Source organism: Sorex fumeus, unplaced genomic scaffold (assembly GCF_029834395.1).
Source record: "Sorex fumeus unplaced genomic scaffold, SorFum_2.1 ptg000047l, whole genome shotgun sequence".
NCBI lineage: Eukaryota > Metazoa > Chordata > Mammalia > Eulipotyphla > Soricidae > Sorex > Sorex fumeus.
Window position 1 is genome coordinate 41,866,369 of NW_026606104.1, and position 27,792 is coordinate 41,894,160.

At 54.4% G+C, this 27,792-nt stretch overlaps 1 protein-coding gene across 1 annotated transcript; it reads left to right on the forward strand.

Moving 5' to 3' along the window:
- On the forward strand, window positions 1-25,268 carry LDLRAP1 (low density lipoprotein receptor adaptor protein 1). The gene is made up of 9 exons (XM_056123281.1): window positions 1-167; window positions 9,634-9,776; window positions 10,112-10,224; window positions 12,458-12,572; window positions 18,113-18,185; window positions 18,529-18,615; window positions 19,418-19,548; window positions 21,045-21,079; window positions 23,232-25,268. The coding sequence occupies exons 1-9, from the start codon at window positions 80-82 to the stop codon at window positions 23,374-23,376; spliced, it is 930 nt and encodes a 309-aa protein (XP_055979256.1). The 5' UTR covers window positions 1-79; the 3' UTR covers window positions 23,377-25,268.
- The last annotated feature ends 2,524 nt before the right edge of the window (window positions 25,269-27,792 follow it).

A 27,792-nucleotide genomic window follows, 5' to 3' on the forward strand; every position in this document is an offset into this window, starting at 1 on the left:
CGCGGAGTCGGCGCGCAACCTGGCCGCGGCGGAAAGTTTTCCCTGACGGAGTTTTGGTGGCGGCGCGGCCGGAGCGGCCATGGACGCGCTCAAGTCCGCGGGGCGGGCGCTGATCCGGAGCCCCAGCCTCGCCAAGCCGAGCTGGGGGGGCGGCGGCCGGCACCGGAGTGAGTGTGTGCGCGCCCGCCGGGCCGGGCGGGCGGGGGTCGCGCCGCAGGCTCTGGGGCGGGCGGGGGAGGCGGCGGCCGACTGGTGTCCCGCCGTCCCGCTGTCCCGCGCGGCTCTGCGGTGCTGGGGGTCACCACTCGTGCCCCGTGCCGCCCAGCACAAGCTCGAGCTCGGGGTCCCCGGGGCGGGGGACTCGTAGGTCGGAGCCAAACCTGCACCCCCTCACCTTGCCCCGGGCGCGAGCGGAGGCGAGAGCCCGGCGGCGTCGGTGCCTGCCGACCGAAGCAGGGGTGGGCTCCGGGGGGCTTGGGGCCCCCTCGTCCCGGCTTCTCCGTCTGTGCCCCTCTCGGTCCGACCCAGGGGGTCGTGGTTGCGCTCCGGGCGCCCCGAGCCCGGCCAGGTGAGAGCTCAGGTTCGCCGGGGTCTAGTAGAAGTTGGGGGCGGCGTCGCAACAGGATCCCGTGCCCCCTCTTCCAGCCGGGTTCCCCGCCACCCCCCTGCCCAGGGCTGGGTCTGAAACCTGTTTTCTCCCGCACCTTCCCCCTCGGGCTGGCCCGGTCCCCGGGCGCCCCGGGCGCTGGCAGACTCGCGCCGGCTCTCCCCGGGGTGTCTGGGAGGCAGCTCCCCACCCCACCCCTCTCTCCCGGGCGCCTCTGCTCTCAGGGAAGCCGGCACCTGGCACCCTCCCCCGAGGCCTGAGAAACAATCCCGGCCCCTCCTTTGCCGCTGCGGGGAGTCTGGACTCACACCTTCCTGCTCTGCACTCCCGCACGGCGCCCCCCGCACCCCGCAACTGCCGTGCACCGGCCGCCCCGCAGCGGGCAACCACCGTGGGGAGGCACTGTCACTCACTGTCCCCACTGCGCTCCCGGGTCCCCACTGCGCTCCCGGGCCCCGCCGAGCTCCCTTGGCCTGGGAGTGCCAGCGTGTCAGGGCTCAGCCCCGCTCCAGCTCCTCCTCTCGCCGCCCCAACTCTGCAAATCCAGCTGCGGCTGCGGCTTCCTAAACGGGGTTGGCAACTGGGGCCGCGGGGCTGGCGCCTGCTGGGGGCCGCAAGGCGGGCAGAGCCCGGGCTGGGCTCCCTCGCGCATCGCCCGCACCTAGTGATTTCTAAAATAGCGGCTTTCACCCTCGGTGGGGTGTAACCAGCAAAGTGCCCTTGCGGGGAGGGATGGAGGCAGCGCTGGCAAAGGGAGCCCCTCTCCGTCTGGGGATGGCGTGGATGGTGGGAGAGTTTCTTCTGCCTGCTTAGGTCTTGAGCGGATCCTGTGTCCCGCGGTTCCTCATCTGCAGAAGAGGAATAAAAATTCCCACTTGGTAGGGGCGCTGAGGAACTTATTGGTGAACTTATTCCTGGCCCCTGATCCGACTTTTCTTCCTTCTCCCCTGGCTCCCTTTACCTAGGCCCACAGGTGGGCCTTACATACATTACTGTGGTGAAACATTTGAGGGGCTCCAAGCTTTTCTACACACCTGCAGAGAAAGGGAGAGGACATGCTCCCCAGATATCACCCCCTACCCCTGTAATGCCATACTGCATCTCTGGAGCTTTCCTGGCCCAGGATGGTCTGGGTCAAATCTCCACCTGCTCCATCCCTTTTTTCCCTTTTCTTTTTTTTTTTTCCGCCTTTTGGGTCACATCCGGCAATGCACAGGGGTTACTCCTGGCTCTGCACTCAGGAGTTACTCCTGGCGGTGCTCAGGGGACCATATGGGATGCTGGGAATCGAACCCGGGTCGGCCGCGTGCAAGGCAAACGCCCTACCCTCTGTGCTATCTCTCCAGCGCCCTGCTCCATCCTTAAGTGGACCATACATAGTAGTCCCCTCTCAGGTGTGTTTCTGTTTTGTGGCTCCAGGGATGGTATCCAGCATGCATAGCATGCTCTTCTGCTGCTGAGCCTCTTCTCCAGGTGGAGGGAGGGAGAGTCTCAGGGGTGGGGTTATGAAATGAAATGGTGTTTCTGGAATTGGAATTTATAGAGCTCAATAAATGGGGAGTGTTGTTTTTGTCACTTTTAGGTTTGACACACAGTTTTTACTTCCGTTAACTCATTTGCTCCTCTGAGGTGACAACAGGCATTATTATCAGATCCATTTTAGACTTTAACGAGCTTGGGGAATTGGAGTCACTGGCCCCAACACAGAGCTTTCCAGCAGCAGCCCAGAGGTGCCTCTGGCCGTAGGAAGGTCTGGGAGGCAGGCTCCACCTCAGGGTGGTAGCTTCTGAAGATGACAGTGATCACAAGGTCCAGGGAGATTCCTGTGGCCGAGGTGTTTTCTGACCCGGGTCCTAGCCCTCAAGGTCTGAGTCCTAGTGTTTAGTTTCAGGCAGAGTGAAGCAGTGGAGTTAAGATTAGCTGTGAAAGGCCAGAGTTATAGTACAGTGGGACAGGTGTTTGCCTTGCACGTGGCCAACCCAGGTTCAATCCCTGGCATCCCATATGGTCCCCTGCACCAGGAGTGATTCCTGAGTGCAGAGCCAGGAGTAAACCCTGAGTATGGTTGGGTGTGAACCAAAAAGCCAAAAAAAAAAAAAAAAAGATTAGATATGTCACTGTATACTTCTCAAGAGCCCCAGCTGGGATTAACAAGATTATGATTTTATTCCGGAGGTCCTGAATCCCAGAGAAGGGATGCAGCTTGCTCTCGGTCACACAGCAAAGCTAGCACTCCAGGCAGCTATGCAGTGACTCTCTCTTCTCCCCTTACGATCTAGGAGAGGCTGCTGTCCCCCTTCTCTGAGAGAACTGCACCCATTTTAGCTCAATCCCCAGCCATGGGTTTTCCTGTCTTTCAGCTGCCTGAAATGATGGCTCACCGGGGCGCTCTGTTCTTTCCAGAGCTCCTGGGGTCCCTCTGGCTCTTAGCCACTCTGTGGGTTGTGCCAGCTAGTCTGAGAACTCAGAAACATGAGCAGTGGGTCCCTCTAGGTAGTTCCTGGTGGTTGGTGGGGATGTGATAACTCACAGTTTATTTTTATTTTTTTGTTTTGGGGCCACATCCAGCAGTACTCAGGGACTGCTCCTGGCTCTGTGCTCTGGGATCACTCCTGGTAGGCTTGGTGGATAAGATGTGGTGCCAGGGATTGAGCCTGGGTTGGCCACATGCAAGGCAAATACCCCACCCAAATACGATCACTCTAGCCCCGAATTCGCAATTATTTGTGAATGATGTTACAAGCCTCAAACCATAATAATGATTTTTTAAAAACTTTTTTCAAACATAGGACAAAGATTTTAATAAATGTATTTTTGACTTTTGAGGTCACACCCGACGATGCTCTGGGGTTACTTTAGGCTTTGCACTCAGGAATTATTCCTGGCGGTGCTCAGGGGACCATATGGGATGTTGGGGATCGAACCTGAGTTGGCCACATGCAAGGCAAACGCACTACCCGCTGTATTATTGCTCCAAACCCTCATAATAGTAATTGAGTATGGAGTATGTGCTGACTTTGTGCCCCCCGCCAACAGCCGGGTGGGTCTCCTTTGTTAGTGCTCATCATGTGGGGAGGGAGGCCGCAGCAGGATCAGGGCATAAATAAGTAGTCTCATGTGGCGATAGTGGTGACCTCGTGAAGAGAGATACAGTGGGCTGAGGAAATGATGGGGACAGTTTCCTTACATAGAGTGTTGTCTTTGTTTGAATTCTTCTACGAGCAGATGCTGAGACATGGGTCTGAGTGCCAGTCATGTATTGGGGAAAAGATCCCAGGAAATATTAAGAGAAGTGAGAAAGATCCCCTAAAGTAGACACCAAATACTGCTCAGTGTGGGTGACTGGAACTCTTGTCTGCGGGAACTCTGGAGGAATGTGCTCTTTAGAGTTACACCCTTAAAGGGGCTGGAGAGGAAGTACAGGGTGTTTAGAGCACTGACCCCGGTTTGGTCCCCTGTACCACATACAGTTCCCTGAGCAGCACCAAGAGTGGTCTGCACCGCCTGGAGGAGCCCCTGAGCTCAGGTGGTTGTGGGCCCCCCACCAAGGCTATTCCCTCTAGGGCACTTTCCCTGAGTGGTGGGTACTTGGAATGGGAGCTCTTAATGTCCCAGGTCCCGTGGACATAGGCATCTCTTGCAGGGGGAGAGTAGATTTCATCCCAAAGAGAAAAAAGGTGGGGATAATATCCTGATAGTGAGTGAGGGTCTGTCCAAGAAGGTGAGCGGGACACTGAATACCAGGCGGGAGGAATTGGGCCCGACCTTCCAGCCGTAAGGAGGCTTAACCGGGTGCAGAGGGGGAGGTGTATGGTATGTGGAGGTCGGGTGACCCGCTGCCCTCTCTAGTGATTGAGGCACTCCTCTCAGACACGCTGGTCTCCTGGGCCATCATGTGCCGGGTCCCTGCCTTGGTGGACTGTTGTGTGTTTTTTTTTTTTTTTTGGCATTTTGGGCCACACCCAGCGATGCTCAGGGGTTACTCCTGGCTCATGCACTCAGGAATTACTCCTGGCAGTGCTCGGGGAACCATATGAGATGCTGGGAATCAAACCCAGGTTGGCCACATGCAAGGCAAACGCCCTACCTGTTGTGCTATTGCTCCAGCTCCATGGACTGTGGGTTTTGGGTACCAGTACTGTCAAGTCTGAGCTGGGATCAGATTCCTGAGCATCTTCCACAGACTAGTTCCAGTCTGAACTTCTTCATCTCTGAGTAGAACTATTCACATCTCCCTGACTTTTCTTAATCTTCTATCTCATCACTGTCTTGTAAAGGCGTAAAGGAGTCCATTTACATCAAAGCTCTTCCTTGCACTTGGCTCTTGGCAACACTACTAGTTTCCATTTCAGCAGCATTTGGTATATACCAGGCTTGGTTCTGAAACCACCTCCTCTGTCAACTCTATCAGCCTTGCGGCAACTTGGTGGGGTGGCCCCTGGGTTTGCCTGTAGCTTTGAAGATTCCAGTCTTCCCAGGTCTCCCAGGGCAGCAGAAGGGGTACCCTGCCCAGTGCTGACTCCTGGTCAAGGGGCCTTGGAAAGAGCACATGTTCAGAGCCAAGAGTTGGGCTGGACATATGGTTTGTCCCCAGCTAACTCTGACAGCAAGTCATCTGTAAAATTGCAGAGTGAAAATAGCACAGTCATTATCCACCACAAAGCCAAAAATAACCAGGACCGGAACTAGTCTGTGGATTCAGGCCTGTATTTGCCCAGGGACCTCTGGGAGCTGTTCCTGAAGCCCTGACCTCCTCCTGGGAGCCTCCAGCCCATCGAGGTGTCGGATGAAGGGCAGGCATGAAAATGAACCCTACCAATCTGTCCTTAAGGGCCTCAAGGTACTGTTCTATACAGTAAGGGTGGGGGCACTCGCCCGAGAGACCAACGATATGTAGTAGTAGGAAGCGGGGCAGGTTCCCCAGCGGGAAAGGAGACTATTAGCTGGGCCTGGAAGTACAGGATGGAGGGAGAAACAAGGCAAGAGAGAGAAGTGGGCAGAGTGGTAGCAGTGGGCAGTGCCCGGGGGAGGCAGGCATGAACGGAAGTCCTTTCAAGAGGAAGATATGTGGTAGGTAGTTCCTTGGCCTGATGTGCTGTGGCTGAGGGAGGAACAGACAGAAATCCACACACGAGATACAGGTTACCCGCTCAGAGAAGACTGAGGCCCTGTGAAGAGGCGCAGTGTTTGCTGAGCATCCACCGAGGACACGGCCCTCTGCTAAGCATGTTATATTTCACTGTTTCACCGAGGGAATGAAGCAGCCCCGTGATAAGGTTCCGGGGAGGTAATTAACTTCATAATTAGGATCCCTCAATATCAGAATCTTGCTTCTAGGCTCTTGGCCTTTAACCCAAGGCTATCCAACCTTAAAGAGGGGTCCCGGAGGAGCCTGGAGGTGGAGGGTTTCAGTCAGATGAAGGGAAGGGCAGTAATTAGTGAAGGTGCAGAGTGTGAAGTACAAATCTGACGGAAGAATCTGTGCTAGAGTTTCTGGGGTGTGTGTGTGTGTGTGTGTGTGTGTGTGTGTGTGTGTGTGTGTGTGTAGGTATTGTGGGGAGGGAGTCATTGTGTGAACAGTCTGTGATGGGGTGTGTTGGGGAGGTGTGGGCAGTGCTCAGCCCCGTGCGTGATCTTGCAGAAGCCCCTTCCCTTGTAATGCTTTGGTTTCATCTGCCAGGTGAGGGGTGCGAGCACTGGGCAGTCTCGGATGAGTGGCAACACTAGACTAGCAGAGTGGTCCTCTGGGAGGCTGTAGATCCAAGCGAGGGTCAGGACAGCAAGGAGGAATGCAGAAAAATGTCAAGCATTTCGGAGGTCAAGGAGCACTGGGGAATGTTTTAACAACAAAGAGGTCATCTGTGACCTTGGCAGGCTGTGGCCCTTTGGAATGGAGGGAGCGGAAGTGGCTTTGGAGGAGGGCCAGGAAAGGGCTGACAGGCCAGAGGAAATGGGAGAGCAGAGACAAGAAAATGAGAGGAGGAAGGATGTTTGCAGCAGGGCGGTGAGAGATAATGAGGTGAGCAAGGTACCCTATGGCTTGGTATTGCTCACCTGGAGCCTCTGTAAAGCTGAGGGAAATAGACATTGCAGTTGATTAGCAACATTGCCAAGGATACAGGTGATGGGCTTGAACACAGAGTTTACATCTTTGCATCTTGAAAGTGATCGAGCAGGGCTGGAGAGATAGTGCAGTAGGGACAGTGCTTGCCTTGCATCAGCTGACCTGGGTTTGATCCCTAGTATCCCTGAGCACAGAACCAAGAGTAAGCCCTGAGCATAGCCAGGTATGGCATAAGAGAACAACAACCAAAAAAAAAAAAAAAAGGAAAGAAAGAAAAAGGAAATGAAAGCAGTAGTCAGGGTATCTCAGCCCACAAAGGGGAACTCTCTTGAATTGGGGATTAGAGAAGGAAATATTTCTAGCTCCAGGAACTTCCTTGACATTGTGCTCAAATTGCTTGTCTTATGGAAGATAGGATAGCTTCAAGGTTAGGCACTTAGATTTTAGATTTAGATAGGCAATTCATTTGACAAGTTACTTGACCTCTGAGGCTCTATTTCCTAAACTGTGAAATGGGAATGAAAGAACGCTTGCTTGCAAGGTGGCTGAGAGAGGTGAGGGGAAGAGCTTTGTTCCCATTGCCTTTGTTACTTCCTGGCCCTGCTGAACCAGGCAGTGGCCTTGGTTTCTGGGTGAGCGTGGCCCTGCCTGACAAGAACAGTGCCTTGTCACCTAGCCTGGGACTGGGACTCCTGGCGACTTCCTGGTTCTTTTTTTGTGGAGCATCAAAGGAAATTGTTGGGCTGGAGGGAGGTGGGAATCCATTTGGGGTGATGTCATTGGGGGATGGGCCTCATGTTGGGGTCAGAGTTCAAGGACAAGGGCTCACAGGCAGTGGGCGAGGGATTGGAGTGACAAATGAGGTTAGAGGCTTCGAAGGCCTGGAAGTTATCCAGTTGTCCAGGTCATTACTTTACTCAGCAGATAGCAAGTGCCAGCTGCGTGCTAGGGCTCAGCTGTCCCGACAGACCATAAGTCTCTCCTTAGCTGGGTATTCTGTCAGTCCTCGTATGACCCAGCCCATCAAACGTATTTGTGCACCTCTTCAGATGCGCAGATAGCCTCAGAGGGGAACAGGCCCTTCCTAGGATCAGATCCAGAAAGATGGGGGTGTGCCAGACCCCGTGTCTGCCCAGGAGATGGCGAGGCTTCAGGCTCTAGAACAGGAGCTCGGAGTGCCGGTTTGGATACTGATTCTGAACCCTGGAATCAGCACTGCCCAGCCGTAGGGAGTTCCCCGTAGCCCCAGCGAGGGAGGCTCCAGCAGGCAGCAGGAGGGACCGAAAAGGTTGGAAGGAAGCTGCCACTGGCTACTTCTCTGCTGGCCCCTGGAAGCTGATCCCTGTCTCTCTCCAGGGTGTGTGTGTGAGGCTGATGGTCAGTGTGTGTTCAGCTGCAGAGTGGGTCCAGTCACAGCACTGCTTGAACTGTGGCCTCTGAGAGGGAACACTAAGTGACAGGCAAAGGGTCCTTAGAGGCAGGAGCACGGGTGTCACTTGCCCTGGTGACAAGGCTTGGAGGGCCTCCTGGGGATCCTCCTTCCTGTTCTGGTCTCCTTGCTTCCCAGCTGAGCCATCTGCCACTCCTGGGCTAGTGCTCAGTGGAGGAGTCCTGAGGATGGTTAGAACTGCCACTGTAGACTACCACTCCTCCCTCCTGTCCCTGCCCGATGCCAGGCTTTGTTTCTAGCTCTCCCTCCCTTTCCTTACCCTGGGAGCATCCTGCCCACCCTCACTTCTCCAGCCTTCCTGTCCTGGTCAGGATCAGTTTCCTAAGGACCTTCTCAGGGGCTGTGCTCTGAGCTAATCGCTGCAGCCCAAGCTTCAGTGGTCTCGGAGAGGAGAGTCGAGCCCGACCCTGGCACAGGCAGGTGGTGGGCAGCAGAGCTGGTACTGGGTTCACTGGGCCTGCAGACACAGTGGGGGCAGCGGCACTGTCTGAATTTTTTGGTTTGTTTTGTTTTGCTTTGGGGTCACACCCAGTGGTGCTTAGGAATCACTCCTGGTGGGGCTCAGTGACCACAAAGGGTGCCAGGGATCCGGTTAGCCAAGTGCAAGGCAGCGCCCTAACCCCGTCCCATCTCTCCAGCCCCCAAAGATCTGGATTCTGACCATAGAATCCTTTTTACCTTTGATACCTTTGGTACTTTCATCTTTTTGAGCCTGTTTCCTAATTGGTTTTGTGTGTTGTTTGGGAAACCCGTGTGATGTTGTGATGTTGAGGACCTGTGCCTACCTCAGGACTCGGGGTTGCTCCTAGAGGTACCTGGGGAACTGAGCAGTGCTGAAGATGGAACCCAAGCCTCCCAAGTGCGAAGCATGCGCTCAGCTTCTTAATCTGTCCTCAGTTTCCTGATCTATAAAGTGGGATAGTAATATCCACTCACAAGATTGCATTTGCCTCAGCAGGTGTTAGTATTAAAGAGTCTGAGCTTTGGGTTTGAGAATGTGGGCTCAAACCTCAGCCCTTTTCCTTTTTTTTTTTTTTTTTTTTTTTGCTTTTTTGGTCACACTCAGTGGTGCTCAGAGGTTACTCCTGGCTCTGGAGTAACCTGGAGACCATATGGGATGCCAGGGATCAAACCCAGGTCAGCCGTGTGCAAGGCAAATGCCCTCCCTGCTGTACTATCACTTCAGCCCCTGTCTCTGTGGACTTGGTGGTGTGGTCTTGCCTGTAAAATTTATTAAGTGTCTTTGTAATTGGATACAAGAATCTGCCTCTTAGGTTTTCGTGAGAGTTGAGAATATTCTCCAGAACTTCTTACTACAGAGTTGAGAATATTCTCTGGAACTTCTTACCATCCTACCACAGTGCTGGTATATACTGGTAAAAGAACTGTTTTATTACAAGGAAACTAAAAGTGGCCGTTGGAGACCCTATTATCCCTTGCTGGGTCTTCCTTGCTTGGGACTGGGTTGGTGGCCTCTGCAGTGGTTTGAGGGCCTGTCCTGCTTCTGCACAGAGCTGCCCGAAAACTGGACTGACACCCGGGAGACCCTTCTCGAGGGGATGGTCTTCAGCCTCAAGTACCTGGGCATGACGTTGGTGGAGCAACCCAAGGGCGAGGAGCTGTCAGCCGCTGCCGTCAAGAGGATCGTGGCCACGGTGAGCCCAGCTGGGACCCGGGGCGCGGACCCCTTTGGTAAGGCCAGCCCCTCTCCTGGTGCTGCTTGCCCTCTGCCTATCACCCTGATTGGGCTTGTCTGAGCAGTCTCTGCTGCTGAGCCCCTTACGCCTTGCTTAGGACGCAGTTTGTCCCCTGGGTCCTGTGGAGCTGCCTCTCCACCATGAGGGTGCCCCCCAGGACGTATTGTCTTTTCTGGTGCTCCTGTTATGTAAACGAGGCTGACATCTCACCTCAGGTGGGCCTGGAGTCTGGAGCACCCAGGAGGGGTGGGTCCCAAGCGGGACTGACTCCTCTGACCCATGTCTATCCCCAGGCCAAGGCCAGCGGGAAGAAGCTGCAGAAGGTGACTCTCAAGGTGTCACCACGGGGGATCATTCTGACAGACAGCATCACCGACCAGCTCATCGAAAACGTGTCCATTTACAGGTAAGGGCAACATCACCCACATGCACTCTGCCACAGGGCAGCCCTTGGACTGACCCGCCTGAATCTCAGCTTGACCGCTCTATCTGGGGCCGCCCGTTGCTCCTCTGTCGCAAGCACAGCGCCAGGCTCCCAGAGGGGCTCTTGGTTGAATGGCTGTTGCTGCGGCCCTGCAGGGTTGTTCTCTTTGACTTCTGCTCTGGAACTGGACCCGCTAGCCAGGAACCAGGGAAGCCACAGACCGGGAGGTCAGAGGGGGCCTCTATCTGGAGGGCAGCCCTGGCTGTTCACTGGGAAGCTGGCCCTACCCCTGGCAGCCTCAGGCAGTTCCCATCCGTCTCACTCTTGTCACTGGTAGGGTGTCAGAGCCAGAACACAGAGCATAGTCCGTTTTTATAAAGGGGGAAGCTGAGGCTTGGAGGGGCATTTCCTAAGGCCTCACAGTTAGGTCGGTGCTGGCTGAGCTGGGACAGTGACACTGAGTCTGGGTTCTGTCCAGCAGTCTCCCATCTCCAGATGTCCTCTACCCTCTTGTTTGGCCTTCTTTATTTTATTTTATTTATTTAGTTTTTGCTTTTTGAGTCATACCCTGCGATGCACAGGTGTTACTCCTGGCTCTGCACTCAGGAGTTACTCCTGGCAGTGCTCAGAGGACCATATGGGATGCTGGGGATCGAACCTGGGTTGGCCACGTGCAAGGCAAACAGCCCTACCCGCTGTGCTATCTCTCCAGCTCCCATTGTTTGGCCTTCTTTAACCGAGATTTTGATTCCTCATCCCACAGACCCTGGCAGAATAATTTCTTGAAAAAAATTGTTCTGCCAGGGTCTGTGGGATGAGGAATCAGACAGTCACACCCAGCTGCTGCCCTCATGGAGCTTCCTGGTGAGGTGGGAATGAAGGGGGAAATTGGAGGTAGAGGATAAAGATTTCCCTGGAAGACAGAGACAGATGGGCCTGCCCAGGGAAATCAAGGAAGACCTTCTGTGGGGGACAGAAGGCCAGGTGCCCTGGAGTGGAAAAGAGGCAACAGGAAATCTAGCACCTTTCTTTTTTCTTTCTTAGGGTTTTGTTCCCTTTCTTCGTTGGGGCTCCCACCTGACAGTGCTCAGTACTTACCCCTTACGCTGTGTCAGCGTTGTTATGTATGTTCAGGGAACCACATGCAGAGGATCGAACTCAAGTCTGCAGCCTATCCTGTCTCCAGCCCTCTTCCCGGGTCTGACCCTTAAGTCCATGCCTGTGATTGAAGCTCGCCCACACAGGACCACTGATGAGCTTCTGCCTGCCTCTGGCTTGCCAGCGCCTTTCTAATGGACTGTCCCAGGATGACTGGGAAGCATGTGACGGGATTAGATGGGGATGTCAGTGTTCCATAAAAGAGGGAGTTACTCCATCTTCTGGACCCACTGGGGCTCCTGGAATGGTTGGTGATCTCCACACATCATTTCCTTCTTCCAGCTGCTCACCCTGGGCTCTGTGCCAGGAAAACTTGGTAGCACTCGTGTTCTCATCACCCGAGGAGAGAAGGACCTGGAACATCTGATCTCTGGGGAGGGGCATGATCAGAGAGCAGGTGGAGGTGGGGGAGGGTGGGAGAAGGGCATCGGTAGGGTGGGCAGGGTCCTGCTCCCCCTCCTAGCTGGTCACTATATACCCTTCAGAGGCATTGGTTATTGCGTTGGGGTTTTGTTTTATTTTGATTTTGGGGCTATACCCAGCAGTGCTCAGGGATTACTCCTGGCTCTATCCTCAGGAATCACTCCTGACAGATGCCAGGGATTGAACCTGTGCCAGTCATATGCAAGGCAAAAACCCTATCTCATTGTCCTATGGCTCTGGCCCTGGTTACTGCATTTGGTATCTGCAATTAAGTCCAGGTCTCAGTTCTGCTTGGTGGCCCAAGACCATTTGCCTCAGATTTCTCATCCAAAAAGTGGGGATTGTAATAGAACCTATCTCAATGGATGGTTTAGGATTAAATGAGGCAGGATGTGGAAAGCTTTGGGAACATTGCATGGGAGGCCAAGAGAATAGAGCTACTACTATTTGGGGTATGGCATGCTCTCCCTCCAGGCTTTCCCTTTTACCTTCCTCACCTGGCCTATGTCTCCTCCTGGATGGGCCTCTCTCTGCAGGCTCTACTGGCGGGCTGGGAGACAGCTTCTGGGGCATTGGGGAAGTGGCCTTTGGGGCACCCTGGGTGTGGTCAGTCATACTTCCCTCTGCCTTTCAGGATCTCCTACTGCACAGCAGACAAGGCTCACGACAAAGTGTTTGCATACATCGCCCAGAGCCAGCACAACGAAAATCTCGAGTGCCACGCCTTCCTCTGTACCAAGCGGAAGATGGTTAGTGGGGAAAGGTCGGGCTTGGCAGGATCTAGGCTTCCCAGGCAGCCCTGCTGTTGGGGCAGGTGGGGAGCAAGGCTAACAGGTGACTGTCGCTTTAAATGTATGAAATTCTGGGCCAGAATGGACCTCAGCCACTTGGGGGGGGGGGGGGGGGAGAGAAGTATGAAATCCTGGGACACTCTGCATTCCACATGGGTTGCTAGGGACTGAGAATGCTGCCTATAGTTGCAGACGGGGAGGGACCACCTGCCGGAGTAGCTGTTTGCTGGCCGCCTGCCCTATGACCGGTCATGTTCTCAGGGAGAGGCCTGGGCCCCTGCGACTCCAGAATGTGATGTGTTGGATTTGAGTTTGGGTGGGGTCATCTGCCTTGGGGCGCATGGAAATTAATCCTTGGAGATTTGTGATCAGAGTGGCTGATGGGAAAGTCCAGGGCAAGAGAGGCCAGAGCACAGAAGGACGTGCCCACTGTTTAGTGCCTTCTATGTACTTGTCTTGGTGAGGTCGGGGGCCAGTTTTCCCGAGCTCAGTGCCCAGTCTCCAGCCCTGTGGTCCTTAAAGCCAAGGAGATCGAGATCCTGTTTCCTCTCCCTGTCATCCAAGGAGAAGCCTTCAAGCAGCCCTCAAGCTTCCTAACCTTTGGGCACAATTCCTGTTGCTGCTCGAAGGATTACCACACGCTTAGTGGAGCTGAGCAGCAGATTGATTCTCTTGTGTTTTTGGAAGTCGGAATCATAAGTGGTTTGTCAGGGTTGTGTTCCCCCCGGGGGCTCTTGGGCTGGGAGAAGATGCCTTTCCTGGCCTCTTCTGCTTTTAGAGTCCACCTACACTCTTTAGCTTGTGGCCCCCTTTTCTGATGTCATTGTCAGCACTGCAGTGCTTCATCATCACATTGCAGTACCTCATCTCCCTGTGTATCCCTCCTTCTTAACCCTGTGATTTGAACTACTACCCGCCATGAAATCCTTTACTTCATTTGTTTCTGATTTGGGCTATAGGTGGTGGTGCTCTTGGCTGCTCTGTGCTCAGGGCTTACTCTTGGCTCTGTGCTCAGGGATCACTCCTGGTGGGGCACGGAACCATATCAGGTGCCAGGGATTGAAACTGGGTCTGCCACATGCAAGGCAAGCGCACTTCCTGCTGTACTGTCACTCTGGCCCGTTAAATCCTTTTACTTAATCACAGCTGCAAAGTCTTTTTTGCCATGTAGTTCACAGATTCTAGGGGTTAGGATTTGGACCCCTTTGCGGGGGCCATGAATCTGTCCATGCCAAGTCTCACGGAAGGCCGGGCTGCTGTTCTTGGTGACTGCATAGAAAGCCCGACCCTTGTCTGGGCTGCCTGCTCAGCAGAGTGAGGTGGTAACCTCCAGGCTCTGTCTGAAAGCCCCACTTCCTTTCCTGTGCTGTGGTGTTTCTTTCCCGTAGCACCAGAGCCTCCAGCCACTCACCCGGGTCGCTGGGTCGCCGGCATGTCTCTGGGCCCTGAGCTGTGGTGGCTTTTATCACACAGCCTTGTTCCCACAGAAACTTGCTTTGTCTCTTAGGAGGCCACATAGGCATAAAAATATAAGCTCATTATGTCCCCATTGTTCATCTCTTCCTCCCCACCGGGCAGGGGCAGCTGGCCCACAGCCATTGCTGTGGAGTTATGGACCCTGGCTGGGAGGGGCCCGGGATGCAGAGGTTTCCTCTGGATGGCGAGGCCCAGGTTAAAGAACAGGTGCTGGCCCGGTGGCTCCGGGGAGGCCTGTGTGGGGCCAGAGACTGCCCCTAGACTGAGAGGTCAGATCCTGAGGCCAAGAGCCAGGCCTGCTTGAGGCTGAGAGCACAATCTCGACCAGGCCAAGGGAAGGCTGCTGGACCTTGCCGCCCAGGGCCTTTGCTTAACCTCCTTTGCAGCTGTCACGGAACTGTCTTTCCTTCTTCCCTTTTCCCACCCAGCTTCTTGCAGCAGCGTGCCCAGAAGAGGTGCTTCAGAGAGACAGCAGTATCAGTAGATTGGGCAGTATCAGTAGATTGCCCATGCCAGGCTGATAGATGCTCTTGTGACCCCCATGCCCATGTGAGCTGGCCAAGTTGGACAGCTTGAAGTTCTCTGACATCGTGGAAGTTTCATAGGTGACAGGCAGGAGGTGAAAGGAGTGCTTAGGTTCTGCAGCCACCTGCTGGCAGATGCCTCACTGACGTTCACTGTGCCTCTCTCTCCCAGGCCCCAGACCGGGCTGGGCTCAGATGAGGGGATTGCCGTAGAGATAAAAAATGGTGGCAGTGGGCCAGAGATAGTAAGGTACTTGCCTTGCATGGCGCTGACCCTGTTTTGATCCCCAGCACTGTGGCACTGCATGGTTCCCCCCCCGAATCTCTGGGCCCTGGAGATGTCAAGCGCTGCTGGAGTGGCCCAGATACTCCCTGTCTTTGCAGGGCCCATGAAGCGCTGCCTTCTCAGCCCTCAAATGGAACTGCTGGGCCATGGCTGAGAATTACCAGGAAGGCCCCCAGGCCCCCAGGTCTCCTGAATCCTGTTGGGGAGAACCCAAAACTAAAAAGAAAAAATGAAAGAGAAAGAAATCAACATTTGTAGAGTCACGAAGGTGTGAAATTAAGTGGTGCACTTGGTGGCTGAGTACTCGCGTCACTGGAACCTGGGTCGGTGGAGCCGACCTACAGCCAACCTTACATTTGCAGGATTTTTATTTGTTTGGGGGCAACACCTACAATATGGTGCTCCAGGGCTACTCCAAGTGCTGAGGGGGAAGGGGCTTCCCTTCCAGTTGTGACCAGGGATCATGTAGTGCCAGGAATGGAACCCGGGCTTCCTGCAGGCAGAGCAGGCATTCCTGCCTGCTGGACTCTATCTGTGACCCAGCCTTGAATTTGTATATTGATAAAACGTCATTCTTCTTGGCTGCTGGCTCACTATCATATCCACACCCGGTCTTTGTTGGACCTTCTGTTCAGGGAGCCTATGATCTCCCCAGGGTGGGGCGGGTAGATGGGGGTGAGAGAGGAAGAGTGGAAGGGATTCCTTTCTGGCAGCCAAATTCAGGCAGTGGGACCCTCAGGGCTCCCTCCCAGTTGGTCATGGCCAGGTAAGCTGCTCACCAGGCCACGGAGTGTTGCTCAGTGGTTGAGCACATGCCAGAATGTACAAGGCCCTGGGTTTGATTCCTGGCACCAAAACCCCCTATCAGACTAAAATAAGCTTCTCCACAAAGAAGCGTTTCCATGTCCCCAAGTGAGAGGCCTCCGGAAACCCTTCAGCCTACGGGCTCTGAATTGAAGGTGGAGCTGCTGCTTGGCATGGAACTTGGTGAATGATAGTAAACATTCTAACTGTACCCGGCAGGGCGGAGGCAGAACCCTTGTCTCTCACTTGTCCTCTGCATTCCTCTGGTGATCCTTTCATAAACCAAGGATTTATGCTTCGGGGCCAGGGGGCACACAGGGCCCCACTCAGTGCTAGTAGTGACCGAGGTCTGGGGTTCTGTTGGCCTGACCCAGCTAGGCAGGTGCTGCAGGGGGACCTGTCTGAGGAGTTAAGAGTTCAGTTACGGGAAACAAAACCAAGGATGGGACAAACAGGGCATAGTCGAACCTGGCAGGGGAGTGGGAGTAAGAGACTCCCATCCAGGCACTGGAGAGAGGCCTGGAGGTAGGTCTCCAGCCCTCAGGATTAAGTCATGTCAGCTTCAGCCTACAGGTCTGAGCAGTGCAGCTCAGTCAGGCTGCCTGGAATCCGGCTGAGCCCAGCCCTCTCGTCCCCGCCCAGTCTGGGCTTGCAGCCACCTGCACACACCCGCATCTTGGGTTATATTTGGTTTAACTTGCAGCTCGAGACTTCAGGGCAAAAGGGCGGGAATGTATGCAAATGACCGAGTAAATTTATGCAGAAAACAGTATCAGACTTGTGCCCCCAGATTTCCTAGAGGCAAAAATAATGGTGCTTCCATCTCACTGCCACATTGGGTGACCAGTTCTTGCTTGGGTATATAGTGATCTGACTCCGGCTGGTAATTAGGCCATATTTTTAGTTCATGGGCAATTCTCAATGGTAACTGGGTCTATTAAACTTGATTCAGATGTGACAGCTTAAATTGTAAACAGCTGTGAGGAGTTTCATACTTAATTACCATATTTAAGTTTTGCCATAAAGCACCGTACTTCCATCAAAAATGTAAATGATGGAGACATTCAAATGAGATTTTATACTTCGTGAAGTTTAATTGGCATGGATCAGTCAGCTTGTTTAGAGATTTTAAATTTAAAAAAGAGAAGGAAAAAATAAAAGAGCTTTAAAGGCAGTAGCCCCAGATTCATTTCTCAATTAAATCGTGTTGTCTGGTGAGGGGAAGGAAGGGGGCCCCCGGCTGCTCAGGCCTGAACTTGCACACTTGAGTCTGGGCTTTCTTCCTCAGCTGAGCTTTCGGAAGGAAGCTGGACGTTCCTTCCAGCTACAGTTTCAAGCTCTGGGACTTCCTCCTCCCAGATGCTGAGCTGCTTAACCTTGAGCTGGAATAAGAGCAAGGAAAAGGCTGCGCTGAATCGGGGGTGGAGGGGTGGGGGGGGTGAGAGGCTCAGGAGGAGACCGGCTCATTGGCTGATGTGGTTCGTGCAGCCTCATGGGCCCCTCTGCTCTGGGAATCAGGGTCCTTACACGCCGTCACACTCATCCCTGCCTTTAGGAAGTGCCCCAATAGGGTGACAGGCTGGTGACATCATCTGCATGGTGGCAGAAAGAGGCAACCCGGTGCAGGTGATAGGAGTGCGGTGATAGCATTTGACTTGTGTCTGAGGGAGTAGGAGAGAGTTCTTCAGAGTGAAGGATCCACCAAGTGTGGCCCCTCCTCACAGGTGGGTCAGGACACTGAAAACACTGAATGCCCTTTGCTCCCTGCCACAGAGGCAGTCTGGGTAGCGGGAGGCCATGGTCCCCCCCCCTTTTTTGGGGGCGAGGGGGGAACACACCTGGCGATGCTCAGGGCTTACTCCTGGCTCTGCACTCTCGACTTGCTGGACCATACAGGGTGTTGGGGATCGAACCCGGGTCAGACGCGTGTAGGGCAACACTGTACCTATGGAACTAACTCTCTGACCCCACACTCATGTTTTCCTTGATCCTGCTCGGAAATACATTCACCTCCTACTCCCGTCCTAGGGCCTGGTTTTTGCGCTCCTCTAACCGGCCTCATGGTAACCAGAGTGCTGGCCGGCCCAAACGAGCCTGCTGTAGTGTGGCACACTCGGGCGGTGGCTGGGCTGACCGCCCTGTTGTCTGGTTCCAAGAGCTTGGTTACCTGAGGGGAGGGCTTCTCTGAGAACAATTCGGAATGAGAGAAGGCCACTGGGATGGCAAAAGGTGGGGGTAGTGAGCCACTGCAGAGGGGAGGCTGCAGAGAAGGGGAGCATTCCTGGGCTGCAGCTGGTGAAGAGGGAGCCCTTTCTGTCCTCTTTTGGCCCGGGTGAGTCTCCAGTTCAGACCTGCTGCTGCCTGCCTCACTCTGCACCGTCTTTCCACTTCTACTTCCTGTTTTGCAGGCCCAGGCCGTCACCCTCACAGTCGCCCAGGCCTTCAAGGTTGCCTTTGAGATTTGGCAAGTGTCCAGGGAAGGTCAGTCTTGTTAGTGGGTATGGTGCTGGGATGGGGCATATAGGGGGTCCTGGCAGGGCCGTGTTGGGTGGGAGGGATGGCAGAGGAGCCTGCCATGGATTTTCTCCCATCACCTACTGGGTTTGTGACTTTGGACAGGTCACATCACCTCTGATGACATGGGAGCACCTGTCCCCCGCCCCAGTGTGCCTGTGAAGCTTAAATGAGAGCAGCACTTTCTGTCCTTCCTGCTGGTGGCCTAGTCTCGCCCCCTAAGACTGGTCACAGGCTCCCCTCTGCCCTTCGATTGTTGGCGACCATGCTGGGGTCGTGGTCTCTAATGAGCTATGTCTTGGTTCTGCAGAGAAGGAGAAGAAGGAGAAAGCCAGCCAGGAAGCTGGGGACGTCCTGGGTGGTGGCCGCTATGACAGCACTCCCTCACTGAAGAGCCGTGAGTCTCTGGGTGGCGGGAGGGCCAAACTCCCCTGCATGACCTCTCGGGGCCCCCACTCCTCCCTGGACCTCAAGCATGCTCAGTTTGAAGTTTCTTCTTTATATTCTGTGCCAGGGAGCAAATCCAGACCCTCACACATTCAAGGCATGCACTCCACCATTTTGCCTGGCCCCCTTGTGTGTGTGTGTGTGTGTGTGTGTGTGTGTGTGTGTGTGTGTGTGTTTTGTTGTCAAGTAAATAATACAAATTTTTGTGATAGAATGTGTCAAAATGTTGACAAAGGGAAAATGTGACACATTTTAGTGCACATTCTTCTGGATAGAAACTTGCTCAAATGGGGGGCTGGAGCAATAGCACAGCCGGTAGGGCATTTGCCTTGCAGGTGGCTGACCTGGGTTCGATTTCCAGCATCCCATATGGTCCCTTGAGCACCACCAGGAGTAATTCCTGAGTGCAGAGCCAGGAGTAACCCCTGAGCATGACCCAAAAAGGAAAAAAAAAAAAAAGAAATTTTTGCACAATTGTCCCTGTTCTTCTTTCTATATGTACTTTACATTCGGTTGTGTGATCCACTTAAAGCAACCCTGGTTATGAATATAGAAGTTCCCCTCGGAACCATGGGGACAGGGGGCAAGTTCTCACTGCTTTGGGAGGTGGCAGTCTTGGGATGCTTGGGGATGGATCTGGGAGTGGGCCGAGCCCCAGGAGGCAGTCAGGATTAGGGCAGCCTGGAGGGCCCAGGATGGGGCTAGGCAGTCTGACTCCTCTGCCCCTGCTCCAACCGATTGGGCCTTCATAGTGGTCGCCACTGGGAACCTGCTAGACCTAGAGGAGACAACCAAGGCCCCACTGTCCACAGTCAGCGCTAATACCACGAACGTGGATGAGACACCGCGGCCTCCGAACTTGAACAACAGCACTGTGATCTGGGTGAGTGAGCGTTGGGTCTGGGGACCCTCCCGGTCTAGTGTGCTGTGGCCAGGGTGAAGACTAAGGCTGTTCTGGGTCCTGGCCCTGCTACAGAGGACTTGAAGGCCACTGGGAAGTCCAGCCCAGCAGCACCCAGGCCCAGGGCAGGAGGAGGACAATGTCCCTTTTGAACCCTGGGGCTGCCCCCAGCAGCCCTGGCACCCAGCACAGCTGTCTCCTTACAATGCCCAGCCTCTCGGCCTGAGCATGCACGGCTCTGCCCACCACAGGATCGATCGAAAGACTCTCTTGTTCTCGGAGTGGGCAGAGTTTGCCCTTGACACCCTTCCCCCTCAGCCATCTCAGCGAGGAGCCTGAGATGTGTGTGGGCAGTGGGCAGTTGGTCCCTGCGTCACCCCATGACTTCGCGTAAGCCCCCTGACCTCCCTGCATCTTAGCCTTTTTAATCTTTACAATGAGAAAGATGACCTCTGCTTGCAGAACTTCACCGAGGCACCAGGGTTTTTGTTTGTGTTTTTGGGCTACACCTGGCTGTGCTCAGGGCTTACTCCTGGCTCTGTACACAGGCCGCACTACTGGCTGGGGCTCACGGGCCCATATGGGGTGCCCGGGATTAAACCTGGGTCAACCACGTGCCAGGCAAATGCCCTACCTGCTGTACTATCACTCTGGACCCCCAGAACCGAAATTTTAAAATTACTTTTAAAATTATTTTTACTTTAAAAAATCAAAAATAATTTCAGACTTTAAGAAAGTTCCAAAATTGTTCCTGTCCAGATTCCCTGGCTGTGTCCTCCCTCTCACACTGACCAAAGGCTCTGACATGATGGGGAGCTCTCAAGTAACCTGAGACTTGACTCACTTTCCTCCACGAGTCCTTCTAATGGACTTTCTCTGGCCCAGGAGCCGTTGCAGAATCACATGTCATTTTGTCATGCATTTTTAATTTGTAAGAATTTAGATTGTTGAGGGACTTGAAAAAATGGTACAGCTCCTCTCCCTACTGGGGCACCAGAGGCTGGGTGCCCCGAAACATGTAACACCTGCCATCATCTCTTGGACACTGAAGAGGAGAACTTGCCCATTCTCCCATCTTAGCTGTGGCTTCCCGCCAGTAGTTTTGTCTCTCATAAGCTTGGAATTTTGGCTCAGTTTTGGGAGTGAATGAAAGTAAGAAAACCTCTACCCCCATCCTTTCCTCTAGGGATTCAAAGACACTGAAATCATCCCCTCATTTTCCAGATGGAAACACTGAGTCTTAGGCACCGTGACGTCCCTGTGTCCATGGTGGGCTGGGAGCTGAGAGCTCATCTCCAGAGGCCTGGGGTGGTTCCCTTTGTCTTGTCCCGCATCCCAGGTTTGGTTCCAGGGCTCGAGATGCATGCGCCTCTTTGCCAGATTCCCAGACTTGTGTCATATACTCGGTGCTGGGACATCCCCCCCTTGGAGAATGGGTTTCCCCATTGAGGGTTCATGTGTCTTTTGTTTTCCCCAAGGAGCTGGACGACGGCCTGGATGAAGCATTTTCAAGGTAACATGGGCCGGGCAGCTTCTGCTGGGGGAGGAGGCACGGGTGGGCTGGGCTCCCGGGGCCCTTTGTCGCGTCTGAGAACACAAATCGAGACCTTCTTCAGAGCGGAAATCTCAACGCAGACTCCTCCAGGGATGGGGAGCTGGTTCCTGGTGTTGGCCAGTTCTGCCAGAAAGTTCTTGGTGTTGAGTCAGAAACCGTTGGAGCGGCTGCAGTGCCAGCCTGAGCACCGCTCACACGCTTGGTGGATTTGCACTTCACACATGTCTGGTCTCCAACAGATAGCTTTTTGGCAGGCTCTGTTCCTTCCAGAGGTTTTACATTTATGAAAAGTGGCAGGGAGAAAGTAATGCTTAAATTAAGCCCGTGAAGTATTACTTAGAGGTGGAATGTCAGGGCCAGTGCGGAGATACTTCGGTCCTGCCTGAGGGTGGTGGCATTCCCCCATTTTCCCAGGGGATGGGCCCTGAGGCAGGGAGAAGGCTGATGCCAAGGAGAGGCCTGGGGGCTTCCTTTTCATGCGCTGAGGACCCTCAGCAGCCCGGGTAGCCCTCCTGCAGCAGGACTTTGGGGTTAAGGCCAGTACTTGGGTCCTTTGGGGGCAACAGTCAGGGATTAAAAAAAATTTTTTTTAATTGAATGACTGTGAGATACATAGTTACAAAGTTGTTACATGACTGGATTTCAGTCATAATGTTCCAAAGCCAGTTCCTTCATCAGTGTCCCCAGCCAGTTTCCCTTCTCCCACCCCCCTCCTCCCAGCCAGCCGCTATGGCAGGCACTTTCTCTCTCTCTCTCTCTCTCTCTCTCTCTCTCTCTCCCTCCCTCTCCCCCGCCCCTTCCCCGCCTTTGGGTGATAATATTTACCATCAGGGTTATTGAACATCTTGCCTTTCCCTCCTCCTCACCTCCTTCCCTCAGAGTTTGGTAGAAGCCCCTTGACTCGGCCCTGGGGAGTACAGATGGAGTGTGGGGTGTGGGGGCAGGGACATTGTTTTTAATTGTTTTTACCACCTTACCTGCTTCCCTGGGCCTGCTCATTACAACTTCATTGTTTGTAGAAAATCTTCCATTTCCTGTTTCTAGATTACTCAAGTATCATGTGCCCCCCCCCTTTTTTTTTAGCAAGTTTGAAATCAGCAAAATATTAAACAGGAAATCACACCGTCCTGTAACCCCACAGCCCTGACTTTTGGGCTGAATCCATGCAAAGCATATACATGCACACTTCATTTTTAAAAAATTTTTGCATTGATCAGCTGATTGTATTTACATCTGGGGATCCCGCTGCCTCATTTAATGTATCAGAAGCATTTCTGTAGGCCATACATCACTGTAGGGCCAGAGAGAGAGCGCAGGGGTTGGGGCACTTATTGCCTTGCATGTGGCCAACCCTAACTCAGTCTCTGGCCCCCGCGTACAGTGCCCTGAGCACCACCAGGGGGTGGTGCCCTGAGCACCACTCCTGAGTGCAGAGCCAGGAATAACTCCTGAGCACTGCCAGGTGTCGCTCAGAAACCGGAAACAAATGAGCAAAGGAGACTCACTGTTGACATGGTGGCCATTGGCCGCCTCAGGGGCTTCTCTAGGACATGGGGCAAAGTGTACTCAGCTTTCCCCTATTCTTTGGACACTTATGTCCCTCCTAAGTTTACTTTCTGAAAAACTTGTTGAGTCTAGTGACGGCCAAGACTGCTCATGCTTCTCGCCTTCTTCTCCTTCCCTGGGCATTGCCCAGCCTCGCTTGCGAAGTGGCAGGAGGGTTGAGGCCTGCTCCATGGGTGCCTGAGCCATTCGTGACCTTTTAGGGTTGGTGCTGCGGCGAAAGGTTTCACCTCTCCTGGCATCCTGGACTTTTATTTATTTTTTTAATTGAAACAAACTTTGTTGATCTGCCATCGGCTCTCAGTGCTGTGCTGTCGGGAGTGTAGTTCCACATGCCCATCTGTGTGCTCCTGCCCCCGTTCTGGTGTCATCAGGCTATCAAACGACCCCTTCTACACTCTCTCCCTCCCTCCTGCCCCCCCCCAGGGTCTCCTTCCTGGGCCTCGTGTCCTGGTGTTTGCCCACCAGGCATCCTCACTCTGCCCCTGGTGCTGGTCGGGCCATGTGCTGGCCCCCAGCCGTTGGCTCACTGAGCTCTGCCTTCTAGGTTGGCCCAGTCCCGGACGAACCCTCAGGTCCTGGACACGGGACTGACAGCCCAGGATATCCAAAACGCCCAGTGCCTCTCGCCTGTTGACTGGGACAAGCCTGACAGCGGTGGTGCCGAGCAAGACGACTTCTTCAGCTTCTGAGGACGCAGGACTGGGCTTGTGTCAGGGGCGCCCAGCTGTAGGACCCCCAGCCACCCTCTTCCAGTCGGTGGTGCCATCAGCCTACAGAGGAGATCTGTGGCCAGCAGACAGGGGAGAGCTGATTTGAACCCGCGCTCTCTCTGAGGACTTGCAAGGATGCCTTGAATATTATTTATTCAGAGACTCCTGCTTCAGCCCAGAAGTCAGCGCTGCGTCAGACCCGGCTCCTGCTCCGTAACTTGCGCACCCTTACAACCGGCTTCCTGCTGCCTTTCTTGAGCAACTGCTCTGCTGGGGGCGTCAGGATGTGACCAAAGCATTTCTTGTCCCTAAGGACTCAGATTTCCCGGGGGTATGTACCCCTGCTCTTTACTGAATGGGGTTGAATTATTCACTCATGGCAACTTCCCAACACAGGAGGGCACTGCGGCCTCGAGCCCACCTCTTCCTGGGGCCCCAGCTGGCCTGGGTGTGAGCCCCGGGATCTGTGGGCCCCTGACCAAAGACAGCACCAGCTGGCACTTTAGAGCGCACATGGCCGCGTGGTCTCCGGGTGCTGCTTTCAGAGTTTCCTCCCTGCCCTTCTCAGAGAAGGGCTCCAAAGTCCACGTGGAGTCGGGGGGGTCCCCTTCTGTGCTTGGAAACAGTGTGACTGGCTGTCCGGTCTGACTGTGACATGGGCGCCCCCTCAGCACAAGCCTTGTTAGGACCCTCCCCACTGGACCCCCCACTCCCCACGCAGACAGGGTTGTGCCTGCCCTTCATTTCTGTCTGTGTGTTCCTGGGTCCCACTGCCCAGACTCGTAAGACCAGACCCCTCCATTTGTGTGAGAAGGGTCTGTTGCCATTCGACAGACAAGGAGAGAGGCCCCTACCGTAGACGGGTGGGGTCAAGCGCAGAGCCCGATGCCAAAGCCGCGTCTCACGACCCCCCTCCTCTCGCGCGGCCTCTGTTGTCCTCCCAGGAACCAAAAAACCGCAGCTATTTTCTGACCAAAAATGTGTTTCATAACAGACCATCTGGTGCCTTTCTACACGGAACCTGCATGAGCCTGTGTGCTCTGCTAGCTGACTCGCTGTTGATTTCCATGAAACGGGGGGTGTTTGAGTCGGCTGGTGCCCAGGGTGAAACCAAACCGAACTAAGCCTCGTGCTGCTGCTTCTCAGCACCTCCACTCAGGGCAGGACATGCCAGCAGCAGCAGTCTGTCTGTCTCGAGCTCCCCTTCTCTCCCTGCTGCAGCTCCCAGCATCCTGAAACCCGGCCAGGCGGCCCAGACGTGCTCTGTCCTGAGGTGCTCCTTGACCTGGCTCTGCCGAGCTGAAGTCTCTGGTGACAGCTGGTGCAGGCTTTCCCAGCCCCGGAGAAACCCCCCTTTCCTAGACTCTACTTAATCTAAGCACTTGAATCAAAACATGTTCATCACAGACCAGAGACAGCACAGAGGGAGGTGTGGCCTGGCACAGCTGGACCCCAGTTCCAACCCTGGGCACCACCAGAGGTCACTCCTGAGCACCCTTGGATGTAGCCAGCCATCCTACCCCCGTGTAGTAATAGAGACACAAGTGCCTGGGGAAGGGGAGGATTTCCAGGGTCTCTGTCCAAATATGGGATTAGCTCATTTCCCTGTCTAGCTCCTGTACCCCCATGCTCCACCCCAAACCTCCTCAGCATTGGTCTCTGTATTTGTCACGAGGCAGCAAGGGTTGGGCAGACAAGGCTCCAGGAGCCCGAGAAAGACCGTGCTGTGTGTGAGTTGTACTGCGTGCGGCCTTTGCCCTGTCTGGGCAGGGTGCTCCCCTGTGAGCAAGGAGCGACATTGTGTCTGCAGGTGCGTCTTGTCCTATATTGTGCATTACTGTAAAGAAATTTCTAAAGAGGAAAATAATAAATGCTCTTTTTGAAACACAGGGCTCTTGGCTGCAGTGGCCTGCGGGTTTCGTGTGAGCAGACAGACACCCAGCAGCCCCCCACCTTTGGTGCTCAAGCAGCCTTGACCGCGGGCCGGGAGGTGGGGTATGTGGTGTACAGCCTCCTGCGGAAGCCGTGTATATATCTCTGTGTGTGTGTGTGTGTGTGTGTGTGTGTGTGTGTGTGTGTGTGTGTAGTGGTGGTGGTGGGGAGCTTCTCTCTGTAACCACACCAGCCATCCAGAGCATCTGCTTCAAAGAGGCCTCAGAGAGCCGGGCTCAGGGTTTCTTGCCTGGGGCTGTTCGAGGAAGCCCCTGAACTATGGGTGTGAGTGCGTGCCTATACATGTTGTTTTTCTTGTGGTTTCATTGTCTCCCTCAGATTCACACACGGAAAATACCATTCACTCATTAGACAGTTTATGCCAGACACTCCTCGGGCCTGGGCCACAGTCCTGGGGGCCTAGCGGCCGGGTCCACAGGACCTGGAGGTGATGATGGTTTGGGTGTAATTGGACCTGGAGTGAGAAAGTGCAATCGAGTCGTAATGATTTGGGAACCCCAAAGCCTAGCTCTGACTCTGCCACTTGGAGGCTGTGTTGCTTTGGGGCCACTTATTGTCTGTAATATTCAGATTCCCATGAGGAAAAGGATCCAAAAACTCTCACTTCCTGACATTCTGGAATTGGTGACTCAGGATCAACTCATAATGGCATAGTTGACTCAGAGGTTACGTCGGTAATGGCAGCTCCTATGGACTGAGCTTTCCCCCTGTGGCAGGGCTGTGTCTAACTCTTGCCATCCTCCTAATAGGCGTGCTGAGGGCTGTGGGCACCAGGGTCACACAGAGCCATACCCCGACAGCTCTGGGCCCCACTGCATCTATGGCGGCTCTCTTAACCGCCTCTGGAGAGCCCCACAGCCACCCCCGCACTGAGGCTGCTCTTGGCCCCAGTGGGTCTCTTCAGAATTTATCTCTCTGTGCTCTTCAAACAGCGATGTCTTAAATGTCCGGAACCCAGAGGCGGAGTCCTCTGATGTCAGCCGTTGGACAGACTCGCTGTGAATTCCGAGTGGATGGTGGATGACTAAGGAATTCTCTTCTTTTTTCTTCTCCCGTAATGTGAAAAGACACCCAACAAGTTCATCTTTTGGTTTAAATTTGGCCAATGTCTTTAGTCTCCGGATGTCTCAAATTATGAATCCTGAGCACCGCCGTCTGCTCTTTCATGCATAACGTATGAGGCGGGGAGAACAAAGTCGCCTTTCAGACTTGATGTGACCTTCAGCTTCACTGAGTAGGGTCTTCTCTCCCATGAGGAGCTTCCATCCCAATCATCTCTCTCCCAGACTCCATGAGGGTCTGGCTGATTTTGTGCCCTTGGTGTGGGCTTGGCAGGAGCATCTGTAATGTGTTTGTTTACTGGGAAGCAACCCCTTCTCTAGCGGTGATGACCCCCTGCAGGCCCCATCCCACCCTTGACATCCAGTCTCGCTGCTAACAGCCTCAAAATAGTCACAATGTGGATGAGTCCCATTTTCAAGACGGAGCAGCTGAGGGTCATGGAGTCTAGGTGAATCAACCAAAGTCTCCCGTCCGGTAGCAGCTGGGCCAGGAGAGTTGGCGCTTAGTCTGACTCCAGAGTGTGTTTATGAACCAGCATGAAGGCTAGCCCCAGCTGAGCTGCCCAGGCCCTGCTCTGCTGGCCAGCAACCCAGAACTAGCCACCTCTGTCCAGCCAGTGTTTGTCTCCATTGCAGCTGGGCCCAGACTGGGCTTGGTACTCTAGGCAGGGCTGTCTTGACAGATGGGTTGGAGCCATTCATTCCTGCCACTTCTCAGGCAGCTAGTTCTCTGGATATGCCCCACCATCTGGTCAGGGCTTCAACCCTGTCTTGTCCCAAGAGGCATTGCTGAGGTTGCAGACGCATTGGTGGCCTTGGAGGAGAAAAGCTTCCTCTAGGAGCAGGCATGCCACCTGCAGAGGGTGGGAAGCAGAGGAAATGGTGCAGGACAAGGACAGCTAAGCTGCTGCCCAGTGACTCTAGTCAGAAGACTTCACTGATCTGTATCAGAGGCAATGACACCAAGGCCCAGAGTGTCTCTTGTGACCTTCTAGGCTCACACCGCTGGCAAGACATTCCAAGACCAAGTGTGCTGGGACAGTCCTGCCTCTCTGCAGCTCCCTTTGCACACATGTCAGCGCGATGCCCTGCCTGGCTCAGGTGTTTCAGAGCTCAGAATATCAGTGCTGGGTCGTCAGGTGGGAGCCTGCACCCCCAGCCAGGATAGAGGGGGTCTGATCCCCCTTGTCATGCAGTAATTTTGACTGCACCTGCTCAGTCCCGGCGTGAGATTAACTGCCATGGTCTGTCTCACGTTCTTTGCTACGGGGGTGTGGGTCATGGTGTCCTGGAACCTCAGGGCCTGGGTGAGGCTCACTGCCAAGTCAGGTGAGGGAGGCAGGGAGGGCTGGAAGGCGAGAACACTTCCCCCAAGGAGTTG